Source organism: Mauremys mutica, chromosome 10, assembly GCF_020497125.1.
Source record: "Mauremys mutica isolate MM-2020 ecotype Southern chromosome 10, ASM2049712v1, whole genome shotgun sequence".
Lineage (NCBI taxonomy): Eukaryota > Metazoa > Chordata > Testudines > Geoemydidae > Mauremys > Mauremys mutica.
The window spans coordinates 1,451,060-1,466,118 of NC_059081.1; the positions used below are offsets into that span (position 1 = coordinate 1,451,060).

The window sequence follows — 15,059 nt, forward strand, 5'->3', positions numbered from 1 at the left end:
GCAGGGCTGTGCAGGGATCGCAAGCAGCCTTTGATGTGGACGTTGGTGTCTTGGCCTTGGGCTATATTCTGGTGTGGGGTGGGGCGGTTTGCGCCTTGGTTGGGGTTGTGCCCGGGGAGCGATGCTGTAGCAGTGGGTCGTGTTTGCGGTCGGGGTTAGTTTCTGACCCCCTCGTGCTCTCCGGAGGGGTTGGGGCAGCGTTGGCTGCACTGGCCGACGTGGTGCCCGGCAGGAACGCTCTGCGCTGGGGGCTGGGAGACTGGCCTGGCTCTGCTCTGTGGCAGGGGGGATGGCCCAGTCCAGGTGGGAGGAGGGTCTGTATTGCTGCAGGGTGGGGTTTCGCCCTGGTCGGTGGTTGGAGCCAGCCCTGCGTTTCACTCCTGTCCTGTGGCCCCGGGCTGGGTGCTGTGCCCCTAGGGCTCCTTCTGTATGGTGCCAGCCGCCTGCTAAGCTCCCCCCTCCCCCCGTCCCCACTGCCCTCGCTAGGTTTGTCGTCATGTGGCTCCAGCTGTTTCCGAAAGGCCCTGATTAGTGCCCTGCAGCCGGGGCTTGCTGGGACGTTGTCGCGGGCGCCGGTGCTGCGGGAGTGCCGGTGTGGCAGGCGTTCCGTCGCAGGCGCCGGGGCGTTGCTGAGAGGCTCGGTGGGGCCAGCCCTGTCCAGCCAGAGGACGCTGGTGCTGCTCTTTATCTTTGTCTGGCAGTGGGGGCTGGGCCGGGGCCACGAGCCATGGGGACGTTTCGTAGCTCCACAGAGTTTAAAGCCAGCATGGACCATGAGATCCTCTAGACTCCCGTCTAGGCTGGACGGGAAGCCCTCAGGGGCTGGAGAAGACACCGCTGCCGCGGGCGCTTGGTCCAGTGCTCTGCCCTGTTAACAGTTTGTACCTCATTTTCCATTGGCATTTGTCTGGCTTTAGCTTCCTGCCGTTGGCTGTTCTGCCCGGCTCCGCTAGACTAACGAATCCGTTAGCACCTGCTGTTTCCTGCGCACTAATACAGACTCTCTCGCTGAGAAACAAACCTGGCCAGTTCCTGCCCCACAGGTGCCTTGAGAAACAAACCAGACCCACTGCCTGGGTGTGGAGATGCCCAGCGAGAAACGGGGAGGGAAAGGGACCCAGGGAACGGAGCTGCTGCCTTCACGGATTTTAAAGACACTCCTGGCTCGATCTGGGCCCCAGGCCCGACCCCTCTGTTGCTGCAGCACAGAATGGGTGGGGACTGGAGAGAGCCAACGGCTGGAAGCTGAAGCCAGACAACTTAGGCCCCCGTTGTTAACAGTGCAGGTGACTGACTAACTCCCAGGGGCAGCGGTGGCTTCTCCAGCTCTCCGGCCTGGTGCCTTTACCCCAGCGAGGCTATTGGGCCTAGTTTGACAGGGGGTGACGGGGGGAATCCTCGGGCCAGAGCTGTACAGAGCTCAGACCAGCTGATCTCATGGTCCCCGCTGGGAACAGGATCCCGTCCAGCTCCCAGGGATGACACGCCGGTGGCTCACACCCTACCCTGCTCTCCCCTGGAGCTGGCCTGGCTGTGGCCGGGGGCTGCGCAGACTCAGAGGGCTCCCAGGCTGTGCTGAGGACAGGGTGTGAGCCCCTTGGCTTGGGGGAGGTGGGACATCAGGAGCTCTAGCTCCCACACTCCTAGGGAAGCAGTGGTGGAACAGCCCCGCCAGGAGCCCTGCAGTGCGCCAGCCCCTCAGCATCACGCTCACTGGGGTCAGCTCCTGGGACCAACCCTCGGAGCCTTCAGCACCCCGGGTCACACCGTCAGCTCCCCTCAGCAAGTCCACTGGCTTGGACCCCTGAGGGAGCCTTGCCCACCCCAAGGCAGCAAAGCATCCCCACCTTCCTGACTGCAGTGACTCAGCCAGTGGGGTACACATGGGGTTTGTTGGATGTCTGGACACAGCGTAGAGAGTCCTTAGATTAACACGCAGTTACAGCAGCGTCCAGCTGGGTCAGCCTGAGCCCAGAACCCTCCGGCCCCTCTCTGGTCCCCGTGGAAGAGCGGCCCACATGTAACAGCCCCCCCCCCCTCCTTTGTTCTTCTCTCTGGGCAAGGGGTCACCTGGCCTCGTCTTTAGTCCTTTTGTTCAGGCTAGTCCCACCTGGCTGGCTTCCTGCAGAGGGTGGTGCCCTGCCCACCCCCACCCCTAGTCATTAGTAGCTAGGTACCAAATGGCCAGGCCATTGTCTGGCCCCAGACTCCAGACAGCTTTTTTCCCTACCTAGTTAACTGTGCAGCACACAGAGGAAACTGAGGCACACACAGTAGTCATATAAAATATTATGAAAAATTCCCACTCTGTCACGGGGGCTGTGGTGTGAGGAGACAGGGCCCTTCCCGCAGGGAGTGTCACCTTGGCACCGCACCAGCAGCCCGAGGGTCACCCCAACTCCCCAAATGGGGCAGGTCTCGGGGACTCCACTGCCCAGCACAGCCTGAGGGGAAGGGCACAGAGCAGGCGCTGCGGTGCCCCGGTGATGGTGCCTTGGGAAGGGGAGCTCCTGGCGACCCCGCTCGTTGCCAAGGGCTGAGCAGCTCTGGGTGAATCCTCTTGCTGGATGCGCCGTTGCCCCGCCCGCAGAGAGCCTGGTCTCTGTCCTGGCACCTTACCACTGGGTGCAGCGTCGGGTGGGGCCGGTGATGGGGGCAATGCCAGGCTGCGGAGAGGACAAGCAGCCTCAACTGGGTGCCAGGCCAGGGAGATGTCTTGGGGGCTGTGGTTTGGGGGGCATTAAAGGGGGGTGTGTGCAGTGACTGAGGTGGGGCAGGAGCAGCAATGCACGAGGCCTTGGGGGCTGGGGGGAGGGTGTGATGCCACGAGCCTGAGGGGGGCTGGCGGGCGGTTGCCGGTACTGATGAGGCAGGGGAGCTGGATTTGGATTTCGCTGGGGGCTCACAGAGGGCAGGGGAGGTGGACAGGAGGGGCTGAGGGGGGAGCTCTCAGAAGAGGGGCTTAGAAGCTCGGGGAGTCAGAGGAGAGGAGCCCAGCAGCATGGTCCTCCCTCTGCCCTCCTGCTGCCCGGCCCAGCCCCCTGGGAGGGCAGGCCAGCTGGGCCCGAATCCTGAGAGCAGATGCGGGGGCTGGCTTGGGGGTGGAGAATGGGACATGGGGCCTGTCCCATTTAGGGGGCGCCGGCTCCCGGCCCCAGGGCGGGGACCGGCTGGCTCAGGGGGGTGGGGAATGGGGGACAGCGCCTGTCCCCTCCGGGGGCACCGGCTCCCATCCGGCCCCAGGTCTGTAGTGACTCCAAGGTGTGACCATCCGCTAGCAGCGGTTTTGTCCCCTGCAGGGGTGCCCCGGGCTGGGGGTGGGAGGGGAGAGGCCGTCCCTGCGCCGGGCTCCCTCCCCAGCGTTAGCCGCACTCTCCTTGGCTCCCGCACGCCCCAAAGGCCCCTGGCCGGGCGCTGCAGCTGGCATCGCGCCGTTGCCACGGTAACCCCGGCCTGTTCTCCGGTGCCCCGCTGAGCCGGCTCACTGTGCGCTCCTGCCCGTTCCCATGGTTACCTCACCAGGCCAGAGCAGAAGGGACAATGGGGGCTCCCCCTTTGTGGCTGGGGGGCTCAGGGCCTGCCCCTTGCTGGCTCTCAGCCCTGGCCCGCCCCCTGTGGGGGGGGCCCCGGCTCAGGCATCGCTGTCGGTCCCCCCCCCGTGCGCCCCACACCGGGCAGGGCGGCAGGGGCTGACTCTGCTGCCCCCTGTCCCCAGCGCAACGAGGCCGTCCCGTACCCGCACCCCTCGCACTTCGGCGACACCTTCCACTCCGTGCTGCTCACCTTCCTGGCCCTGGCCTGCGTGGCGGGCGTGGTCATCGCCGCCGCCATCGCCGTCTGCCTGCGCCAGCACGCCAAGCAGCGCGAGAAGGACCGGCTGGCGGCCCTGGGCCCCGAGGGCAGCGGGGACAGCACCTTCGAGTACCAGGTAGGGCCTTGGCCAGCGCCGGGGGGGGACAGGGACACAGCGGGGCCTGAACCAGCCACGGCTCGGCTCGGAGGGGCGGGGGGATGCTGCGGGCTCGGTGCAGTGCTGGCAGCGCTGGTCTCGCCCCCCCCAGGAGCTGTGCCGGCAGCACATGGCCGCCAAGTCGCTCTTCGGCCGCGCAGAAGCCCCCCCGGCCCCGGCGGAGAATTCCCGGGTCAGCAGCGTCTCGTCCCAGTTCAGCGACGCCCCCCAGGCCAGCCCCAGTTCCCACAGCAGCACGCCGTCCTGGTGCGAGGAGCCAGTGCAGTCCAACATGGACATCTCCACCGGCCACATGATCCTGGTGAGCCTCGGGGGGGGGGGGAGGGGTGTGTGTGTGTGCGTGCACGCGCTGCCCCCTGCTGGAGGGAGTGAGCCCTGGGGTGTGTCCCCATCCCCGTGTGTGTGTGCGCGCTGCCCCCTGCTGGAGGGAGTGAGCCCTGGGGTGTGTCCCCATCCCCGGGTGTGTGTGCGCGCTGCCCCCTGCTGGAGGGAGTGAGCCCTGGGGTGTGTCCCCATCCCCGTGTGTGTGCACGCGCTGCCCCCTGCTGGAGGGAGTGAGCCCTGGGGTGTGTCCCCATCCCCGTGTGTGTGCACGCGCTGCCCCCTGCTGGAGGGAGTGAGTCCTGGGGTGTGTCCCCATCCCCGGGTGTGTGTGCGCGCTGCCCCCTGCTGGAGGGAGTGAGCCCTGGGGTGTGTCCCCATCCCCGGGTGTGTGTGCGCGCTGCCCCCTGCTGGAGGGAGTGAGCCCTGGGGTGTGTCCCCATCCCCGGGTGTGTGCGCGCGCTGCCCCCTGCTGGAGGGAGTGAGCCCTGGGGTGTGTCCCCATCCCCGGGTGTGTGTGTGTGTGTGTGCACGCTGCCCCCTGCTGGAGGGAGTGAGCCCTGGGGTGTGTCCCCATCCCCGGGTGTGTGCACGCTGCCCCCTGTTGGAGGGAGTGAGCCCTGGGGTGTGTCCCCATCCCCGTGTGTGTGTGCACGCTGCCCCCTGCTGGAGGGAGTGAGCCCTGGGGTGTGTCCCCATCCCCGTGTGTGTGCACGCGCTGCCCCCTGTTGGAGGGAGTGAGCCCTGGGATGTGTCCCCATCCCCGGGTGTGTGTACGCGCTGCCCCCTGTTGGAGGGAGTGAGCCCTGGGGTGTGTCCCCATCCCCGGGTGTGTGTACGCGCTGCCCCCTGTTGGAGCGAGTGAGCCCTGGGGTGTGTCCCCATCCCCGGGTGTGTGCACGCTGCCCCCTGTTGGAGGGAGTGAGCCCTGGGGTGTGTCCCCATCCCCCTGTATGTGTGCGCGCTGCCCCCTGTTGGAGGGAGTGAGCCCTGGGGTGTGTCCCCATCCCCGTGTGTGCGCGCGCTGCCCCCTGCTGGTGGGAGTGAGCCCTCAGGTGTGTGTGTCCCCATCCCCATGTGTGTGCGCGCGCTGCCCCCTGCTGGTGGGAGTGAGCCCTCAGGTGTGTGTGTCCCCATCCCCGTGTGTGTGTGTGTGTGTGCGCGCGCGCTGCCCCCTACTGGAGGGTGAGCCCACTCGAGGGTTAGGAGCCCTAACTGTGCTGGTTCCGATGGTGATTCCCTTTTATCTCCCTGTGTTCGGAGCAGAGGCTTCCTTCGGGGGCGGTCACACAGCTAGCCAGCCCCCAGCTGAGACAGACCCTGGGCAGAGACTTGCCCTCTCTGCTGGCACTGGTGCACCCCAGCCTGGACGTGCAGTGACTCCCCAAATGGGGGCGGGGGTGTGTGTTTCCTCAGCCCATGGGAACCCGGCATTGGCAGCCCTTAGTTAGCACAGAGACGAGGTCTGCTCAGCCCAGCCGGTGCAGAGACGCCCTGTTCAGGCTGTCTCTGATCTCCTCCCTTAGCTCCCTGGGGAGAGCCACCCGCCATCCCTGCTGGAGACTGGGGGGGCTCCTGCTTCCCTCCCCTCCCTGTGTGGCCTCTTCTCTGGGTCCGAGGGCTGCCCTCCCCGCATCCCGTCGCTCGCTTGGCTGGGCACTGCCCTGCTGCCCCCCCCGGCGCTGACCACGCGCTGTGCCCGCAGGCCTACATGGAAGACCACCTGAGGAACCGCGACCGGCTGGCCAAGGAGTGGCAGGCACTGTGCGCGTACCAGGCTGAGCCCAGCGTCTGCGCTGCAGCCCGCAGCGACGCCAACCTGAAGAAAAACCGCAACCCCGACTACGTGCCCTGTGAGTGCCCTGCCCCCTCAGAGCCCCCCCGGCGGGCTGGGGCCCAAAGAGCTGCCAGCCCAGCGAGTGTCACCCCAGGGGCCCCTGGGGTGTGCTGGGGGCTGCCCATCGTTGGAGTGGGCCATACAGGCTGGGGGGGAATGGGGGTTGCCGACCGGCATTGCTTGGACAGAGAAAACCGGGTCTCTCCCCCACCCCGCAAGAGCGGAGCCGTGGGCAGCTCTGAGGCCCAGTGGATCCTGGGGTGCGTGGGGCTGGCTGGGCGCTTTCCCCGGCCCCATCTTGCTCGCTCACGGCTCCCCTTGTACGGTGATTTCCCAGACGACCACGCGCGGATCAAGCTGAAGGCCGAGAGCAGCCCCTCCCGCAGCGACTTCATCAACGCCAGCCCTATCGTAAGTGAGAGCTCGCCTGGGCCCCCCCTGCCGGCCTGCTGGGCCCCCCCGCCGGCCTGCCCCGGGCGACTGGGGGTGTTCCTCAGAGCAGGGTTCTGCCCGGGACGCTCGTGTGCTCCACCCTGTACCGACACGCGTGTGCCCGCTCGCCCCGGGCCACTGCTGCGTCCATTTCCTGGGGGCCCCCGCTGCACCCCCATTGTGCTGACGCGCTGTCTCCTGGCCCAGATTGAGCACGACCCGCGGATGCCGGCCTACATCGCCACGCAGGGGCCCCTCTCGCACACCATCGCCGACTTCTGGCAGGTGAGTGCCGGCCGCGGGGAGGGAGGCCGGAGGGGGCTGGAGCCGGTACCTCCCCACCCCACCTTTGAGGCATCAGCCGTGGCTGGGCACAAAGGTGCCCACAGCAGGGTGCTGTCCTGTGCACTGCCTGGCAGGGGGCTCCTCCTTGCTCAGCTCCGAATCCCCCCTGTCAGTGGGGAGACCGGAGGCTCCCTGGAGTGCTGGGTCACAGGGCCTCAGGCAGGCGTGTGTGAGGATGGCGGGTGGGCATCATCTGGGCCGGACCTTGCTGTGCCCAGGGTGCCCTGGCTTTCCTGAGCCGGGGGCAGGAAGCAGCAGGGAGGTGCCCAGTCCGGCTATTGGGGCTGCTCCCCCAGTTCCCTTTCCAGGGACTCCTCTGGGTCCTCTTGGCCAGGCTGTGCCCAGCGGCCAGCGCTCCAGAGACCTGCCCCTGCCAGTCCAGCCTGGCTCAGCAGGTGCAGCCTGGGACCCCAGGCTTCAGCTGCTGAGCTCTGCCCGCCGCTGGACTCCTCGCAGTCCCACCTGGCGCTCCCAGCAGAGCCCCTCTAACAAGCCCCCGAGCCTGGGCCCAGCGCCCGCTGCTGACGGCGTGTGGCCTGCGTGCAGATGGTGTGGGAGAACGGCTGCACCGTGATCGTCATGCTGAGCCCGCTGGTGGAGGACAGCGTCAAGCAGTGCGATCGCTACTGGCCCGATGAAGGCTCCTCCCTCTACCACATCTACGAGGCAAGTGGCAGGGTGGGCGGGGGGCACGGCCCGTGGGGCGCAGCGGGCAGAGCGCAGGCCCCCAGGGAAGTGGTGCCATTGGAGCTGGGGCTGGCTGGGCCGTGACTCCCTGGCCTCTCCGTGCAGGTGAACCTGGTCTCGGAGCACATCTGGTGCGAGGACTTCCTGGTGCGCAGCTTCTACCTGAAGAACGTGCAGTCGCAGGAGACCCGCACTCTGACCCAGTTCCACTTCCTGAGCTGGCCAGCCGAGGGCATCCCCACCACCACCCGCCCCCTCCTGGACTTCCGCAGGTACGGGGCAGCCTCCTGCCGGGGCACCCGCCCGCCGCACAGCCTGGCTAGGAGCGGCCGCCTCAGGGCAGATGGTCTGGCAGAGCCCGGCCTGCTTCGGCAGCCGGCAGGGGAACCGGGCCCTGGGGGTGGCTCTGAGAGGGGCTGGGGCACACCCTGTCAGATGCCCAGTCAGCTGGGGGGCAGCCAGGGGCGTTGATGTCCACTCAGAGGGGGCTGCGCTTGTGGGTCTGGGAGGCGGGGGAGCGGGTGTGCCGACTTGCAGCGCTGCAGCTGGGGCGGCTGTGAGACGGGGGAGGGCCCCTGGCAATGGCCCTCGGGCGAGTCCCTGAATGGCCTGGGCCAGTGTGGGGGTGGCACGGGGATGCTGCCCTGCCCTGCCCTGCCGCTGGCGTGGGATGCGGCGGGGGGAAGTTCTGAACCTTCTGGCAGAGAGAGGCCCTGGGAGACTAGGTGGGGGCCAGCTCAGCTGGGGCAGAGAGCGCTGCTCCTGGGGGAACAGGGGAGCCTGGGGGGCAGGGGATGAGACCCCGGTTCCCCACTGCAGACGGGGGCCCAAAGCCCGGTGTGACCTGGGCCTGCGTGCACAGGGGCCTCCCAGCCTGCAGCGAAGGGGGGTGAGTCTCTGCTGTCTGGGGGAGGGGCAGACCCAGGGCTCAGTGAGGATTCTGGACTGGGGGGGGCAGTGGAGCACCCCCTCCTCTGGGATCCCGAGGGTGGGGGTCAGGCAGGCCCTGGGGCTGGGCAGAGGGGCCCTGCGGCCAGGGCTTTGGCTCAGCACTGTGGGGGCGCTGCAGGCCGGCAGGGGGCTGATTTCCAGCCCCCGGCTGCAGGGCTGGGCCCTGGGGTGTGTGGCGGGTGGATACCTCGGCCTGAGGCGTATCTGCCCCCATAGAGACCAGGCCTGGTTCTCGTACCAGCCTCTTGCTGCCGTCTTGGTTAGCTCGGGGCAGGAGTGCGGGCCAGGGTCCCCCCCGCGCTCGCTGTGGGAGGAGAGTGGGCGGAAGCCACTGCACTCAGAGCTCGGGCAAGCAGGGCTTGTCACGGGCACCGCCCCGCCCTGGCGTCCCCGTGGCACTGAACATAAGAACATAAGAAAGGCCGTACCGCGTCAGACCAAAGGTCCATCTAGCCCAGTATCTGTCTACCGACAGTGGCCAATGCCAGGTGCCCCTGAGGGAGTGAACCTAACAGGCAATGATCAAGTGATCTCTCTCCTGCCATCCATCTCCATCCTCTGACAAACAGAGGCTAGGGACACCATTCTTACCCATCCTGGCTAATAGCCATTAATGGACTTAACCTCCACGAATTTATCCAGTCCCCTTTTAAACATTGTTATAGTCCTAGCCTTCACAACCTCCTCAGGTAAGGAGTTCCACAAGTTGACTGTGCGCTGCGTGAAGAAGAACTTCCTTTTATTTGTTTTAAACCTGCTGCCTATTAATTTCATTTGGTGACCCCTAGTTCTTGTATTATGGGAATAAGTAAATAACTTTTCCTTATCCACTTTCTCAACATCACTCATGATTTTATATACCTCTATCATGTCCCCCCTTAGTCTCCTCTTTTCCAAGCTGAAGAGTCCTAGCCTCTTTAATCTTTCCTCATATGGGACCCTCTCTAAACCCCTAATCATTTTAGTTGCTCTTTTCTGAACCTTTTCTAGTGCTAGAATATATAACTGACAGTGTTACCGGCTCCCGGCCGGGCTGGCTGGCTTTGGAGCGGCTGGGTGTGCAGCCAGCCCGTCTCTGGCTCGAACCGCGGTCAGGGCCGCTTCCTCCCCAGGCCGAGGGGTGTAGGTGTGGATCTGTGTGCGCCACATCACCGCAGGCTGGACTGGAGAGGAGCTGTGACAGTGCTGCCCGTGGGAGCCAGCTGAGGTCACTCAATCAGGGTGAACTGCAAACCAAACAGGACAGACAAACCCCAAATGCTGGTGGTTATTTCAATACTTAGATTTACCAACCAGCACAAAACAGCTTCTATAGCACCTCACTGGTCACTTAGAAATCCAAACCACACAGTTCCCTTAAAGTGCCCAGCCTCAGGCCTCCGTCCAGACACACCTGTCAGATATGATGATGATTCCTGAGAATCTTACTTCATCATATAAAAGAAAAGGTTCTTCCAACCCCAAAGGATCAGCCACACACCCAGGTCCAATTATAACTTAGATCTTACCCAAAATACACGCTACAGCCAGTTCTTATTAACTAAGCTAAAATTTATTAGAAAAGAAAAGCGAGAGAGTGTTGGTTGAAAGATCAATCTACAGACAGACGTGAATTCAGTTCTTGAGGTTCAGACACAGCAGAGATGAGCTTGTAGTTGCCAAAAGTCCTTTCAGAAATAGTCCAGAGGTTACAGTCCAATGTCCATATTCAGGGTGGCTCCAGTCAGTGACTGGGGATCTCAATCCTTGTGGCTTAAGGTTTCCCCCTCTTGAAACCCAGAGCAGATCTGAGATGAAGCAGGATCCTGTCCCGGGTTCTTATACATTTCCAGCAGCCTTTAGCCTGAGAAAACAATCGGCTCAACTCTCCTTCTCCCAAACATCCTGGCAATTAGCACAGGGTCATTTATCCATTAACAGCTCAGACACAGGTCACCACAACCTGCAAAGAGACACAGAGACAATAATACTATTTCCCTCAAGTATCATTATAAATGTTAATATTCCTTTTTTGATCTTAGAATTAAAACTATAGCAATAGACAAGACTTGTTTGCTGACATCACAAGACCTGAGCAAACATCTCCCCTTCTACCTCTACCAATGCCGACTTGCATTTCAAAGCTTTATTCATTTACATACCTTCCTAACCAGTCCTTAAGGTTCACCCCTGGGTCAGGTCAGTCGGTGAGGTGAGTTAATTAACTCTTTCTGGCCCTGTCACCTTTCAATGAGATATTATACTTATAATGTCACAGGAGCCCCCACCTCCTGCTGCCACCTTGGCTCTGGGGAGGGGCTGTTTTGAAGCCTCCTGTTGGTTGTGGCCGTCTATGCTGCCTCTGGGTCCCTGTGTGGGGCAGGGCCCCACAGCCCAGCTGGGATCTCCGCGCCCTCCCCCCTCCTCTCTCTCATGCAGCTGCCAGTGCCATTTTTGTGATTTGCAGCTAGTAATCTGGGTCCAGTTGCATAGTCACAAAAGTGAGCATTGGCAGCCGTGCCTGCTGCATGGAGCCCGGCCCCCTGGACTCCCACTAGTGCCCCACTTCGGTGCAGGGTGCCAGGCACGGGACAGTGCCCCACGGCTCCCATCCCCACCTGTTTGGGAATGCCCTGTGCCCCTCTGCTGTGCGTGGCCTCCTGCAGAGACGCCCCCGCCAGGCCTGTTGGGTGCAGGGACGTCAGCCCTACTCGGGGGGGGGCGGGGAGTGTGCCCGTCGCTGCAGGAACGGCCCCCGGGGTGACACGGCTGGGGCGAAACAGCAGGCAGAGCGGATCGCCGCTTACCCGGAGAGCCCTCGGCTCTGGCCAGGCAGGGCAAGGCGGCTGGTAGTTCCTCCCGCTGGGCTGCCAGGCCCCAGGACATGCCCCGTCTGTGCCCCGGGGCAGGGGGGAGCGTGCCCGGCGCTGCAGGAACGGGCCGAGCGCATCGCCGCCCCACCACGCCGAGCCCTCGGTTCTGGCCAGGCAGGGCAAGGCGGCTGGTAGTTCCTCCTGCTGGGCTGCCAGGCCCCAGGATGTGCCCCGTCTGTGCCCCGGGGCAGGGGGGAGTGTGTCCGGCGCTGCAGGAACGGGCAGAGCGCATCGCCGCCCCACCCCGGAGAGCCCTCGGCTCTGGCCAGGCAGGGCAAGGCGGCTGGTAGTTCCTCCCGCTGGGCTGCCAGGCCCCAGGACGTGCCCCGTCTGTGCCCCGGGGCATGGCTCTGCGCTGGCTGGGCGGGCGCTGGCTGCTCTCACCTGCTCTCTCCTTGTCCTTGCAGGAAGGTCAACAAGTGCTACCGGGGTCGCTCCTGCCCTGTTATCGTGCACTGCAGGTAACGGCCCCCGCGTCCGCGCTGAGCGCCGCGCGGCCCTGCCTGGGGGGGGCCCCCTGCCTGGGGGGGGCCCTTGCCTGGGGGGAGGGCCCCCTGCCTGGGGCTCCGTCACGCTGCCCCCTCCTCCCGCCACGGGACGCCCCACCCAGGCCTGCCGGGGGGGGAGGGGAGCATGTGCAGCACAGTGGGGAACCCCTCCCCCACCGCCCCCGTGCCCTGCTGGGAGCCAGGTGTCCCCCCCCCCCCCCCGGTGCAGGGGCTTGTGAGCGTCTCTGTGTCTCTTCCAGCGACGGGGCGGGCAGGACCGGGACCTACATCCTCATCGACATGGTACTAAACCGAATGGCCAAAGGTGAGTGCGGCCGCGACCCGGCCCCACCGCCTCCCCGCGTCCAACACGCAGTCCTGGCGGCGGAACCCACTTCAGCCTTGATCTTGCCCAGTCCCCGGCCCGGAGCCTCCAGAGCCCCAGCCCTGGCTCTGGTGCCCCTGCTCCGCCCCCTCATCCACGCTGCCCCCGGCTCCTCCCCTCCAGAGCCCCAGCCCTGGCTCTGGCGCCCCTGCTCCGCCCCCTTGTCTGCTCTGCCCCCGGCTCCTCCCCTCCAGAGCCCCAGCCCTGGCTCCTGTGCCCCTGCTCCGCCCCCTCGTCTGCTCTGCCCCCGGCTCCTCCCCTCCAGAGCCCCAGCCCTGGCTCCTGCGCCCCTGCTCCGCCCCCTCATCTACGCTGCCCCCGGGGCTCCTCCCCTCCAGAGCCCCAGCCCTGGCTCCTGCGCCCCTGCTCTGCCCCCTCATCTACGCTGCCCCCGGCTCCTCCCCTCCAGATCCCCGGCCCTGGCCCTGGCGCCCCCTCGTCTGCTCTGCCCCCTCATCTACACTGCCCCCGGCTCCTCCCCTCCAGAGCCCCAGCCCTGGCTCCTGCGCCCCTGCTCCGCCCCCTCGTCTGCTCTGCCCCCGGCTCCTCCCCTCCAGATCCCCAGCCCTGGCTCTGGCGCCCCTGCTCCACCCCCTCGTCTGCTCTGCCCCCGGCTCCTCCCCTCCAGAGCCCCAGCCCTGGCTCTGGTGCCCCTGCTCCGCCCCCTCATCCACGCTGCCCCCGGCTCCTCCCCTCCAGATCCCCGGCCCTGGCGCCCCCTCGTCTGCTCTGCCCCCTCATCTACGCTGCCCCCGGCTCCTCTCCTCCAGATCCCCAGCCCTGGCTCCGGTGCCCCCGCGTCTGCTCTGCCCCCAGCTCCTCCCCTCCAGATCCCTGGCTCCAGCGCCTCCTGCTCCACCCCCTCGTCTGCTCTGCCCCCGGCTCCTCCCCTCCAGATCCCCAGCCCTGCCCCGGCGCCCCCGCTGACCCCTCGTGTGCTCTGCCCTAGGAGTGAAGGAGATTGACATCGCCGCCACGCTGGAGCACGTCCGTGACCAAAGGCCTGGCATGGTGCAGACTAAGGTGCGCCCCTTCCCCCAGCTAGGCCCCAAGCCTGCAGGGGCAGCTCTCAGTGGGTCAGCCCTGGGGCCAGCCCAGCCACCTGCAGGGAAGGGGCAGGACACCCCTTATGCCTCCCCCACTGCCCCACAGAGCCCTTCTCCCCTCTGCCATCGCTGCACCCGGGCAGCACCTGGCCCCCCCGTCGCTGTGCCCCTCCCCAGGCACAGGCTAGTTCTCCCACCAGGGGGCAGAGAGCCGGGGCCGCTGGCTTCCTTCCCAGCATGGGGGGGCACGATGGGGCTGCCCCTTCCCGGGGGGGCGGGTTCATCTGTTGTGCAGGGCCCAGGCTCTGGGAAGCAGGCGCTGGGCGGCCCTGCCTGTGAGCTGGGTGGGCAGTGGGCACACAGCCCTGCCCCCCCATGCTGGGCACACGCTGCGTCGCTCCGGGGTGGGGCTCACCCTCCTCTGCCCTCCGCAGGACCAGTTTGAGTTTGCGCTGACGGCCGTGGCAGAGGAGGTCAATGCCATCCTGAAGGCGCTGCCGCAGTGAGCCGGTCGCCTCGCCTCCAGCCCCGTCGCGCCCGCCACCTGCCGGGTGCCGCCCCGTGTGCTTCGGGCGCCCGCTCGCCCCTGTAACGTCGTGTCTGTGATGCTGGTCGTCTCCCCAGGCCGCCCTCGCCCCTTCGTGCTGCCCAGGCCTCGGCTGGCTGCCAGCTCCTGCAGGAGCAGCTGGGCCCGGAGGAGGGGTCCTGCTGAACTCGCTGGGGGAGGGGGGGCTGCACCGACTGCTCTGAGAGGTTAAGAGGGGACCGTGCTGCCCCCCCATCTGCTCCTGCATGCCTAGTACCCACCTGCCCCGTGTACAGGTGCCCAGGCCCAGCCCCCGCCACGGGCACCTCCTGTTCGTCTAGTCTCAGCCCCACGGGCGCCCAGGCCCTGCCCACGGGCAGGGAAAGTCTGAGCCAGGGCGGGGCGGTTCTGAGCTCTGTCAGGAGCCTGCACCCGCTGGGCAGGACGGGCCTGGGGGGGCTGCTCCCTGCTCGGCCTAGGGGGCAGCTCCTGCCCACCCCCGAGCTCTGCTGCTCCCTGCCCTGCCTGGGGGGCACTGCAGCTCTTGCCAGGCTGGCCCCAACCTGCCCTCCCCCTGCCTGTCTCAGTGCCCGGGGGTGGACCCTTCCCCCCACACTTCCTGGGGCAAGCGGTGACCCAGCTGGAGCAATCCTGGCCAGGCCGAGGGCGCCCAGCTGGGCAACCCCCCCTGAGCGCCCCCCCCCGGGGTCAATCATCACAGTTGAGCAGAAGAGAAATTTCTAGAGAAATATAATTTTGTATCTTGATGTGAATAAAGTTCTCGTGTCGCGTTTGTGCAGCTGCAGCCCGGCCTGGCCTGTCTCTGTGGGTATTTCCCTGCTGGGGGGCAGGGGGGAGGGGAGGGGTTGTGCCCTTCACTGCCCCCCCAGGTGGGGAAGGCAGCAGAGACTGAGCCCAGCGCCCAGGCAGGGTGCCCGGTGCAGCTCACTCCCGGCTCTGCTGCCAGCAGCTGAGAGCTGGGGGTTAGGGGGCAAGTGCCCCTGGGGCCCCCCCTTGTGCCAGTCCTGCCAATGGGAACTGCCAGGGCCCTGCCCTCCCGGGGGGGCAACTCGGCTTGAGGCTGGGGCCGAACCTGATGCCTGGTCCAACCCCCCTGCAGCCCCCCCCCCCTTGGGGCTGAATTTCCCTGGCCTGGCCTGACCCTCTTGTAGTGACTTGGCCCCCCCACATCCCCACAGGCTGCTCCAGCCAGCCCCTG

The 15,059-nt window shown here is 66.1% G+C and overlaps 1 protein-coding gene across 3 annotated transcripts in view; it reads left to right on the forward strand.

Moving 5' to 3' along the window:
- PTPRN (protein tyrosine phosphatase receptor type N) overlaps window positions 1–14,789 on the forward strand; it is a 46,733-nt gene extending 31,944 nt beyond the window's left edge. For 2 of the 3 annotated variants that reach the window (XM_045031835.1, XM_045031834.1), the window contains 11 exons: window positions 3,716–3,928; window positions 4,062–4,271; window positions 5,997–6,144; window positions 6,466–6,539; window positions 6,768–6,845; window positions 7,452–7,571; window positions 7,698–7,864; window positions 11,803–11,856; window positions 12,144–12,208; window positions 13,218–13,291; window positions 13,749–14,789. In XM_045031835.1, the coding sequence (XP_044887770.1) occupies window positions 3,716–3,928; window positions 4,062–4,271; window positions 5,997–6,144; window positions 6,466–6,539; window positions 6,768–6,845; window positions 7,452–7,571; window positions 7,698–7,864; window positions 11,803–11,856; window positions 12,144–12,208; window positions 13,218–13,291; window positions 13,749–13,820 (1,275 nt within the window). In that variant the 3' untranslated portion in view covers window positions 13,821–14,789. Of the gene's footprint in view, window positions 1–3,715; window positions 3,929–4,061; window positions 4,272–5,996; window positions 6,145–6,465; window positions 6,540–6,767; window positions 6,846–7,451; window positions 7,572–7,697; window positions 7,865–11,802; window positions 11,905–11,943; window positions 12,043–12,143; window positions 12,209–13,217; window positions 13,292–13,748 lie in introns of those variants that run through there. The other variant, XM_045031836.1, reaches the window with a different exon arrangement.
- The last annotated feature ends 270 nt before the right edge of the window (window positions 14,790–15,059 follow it).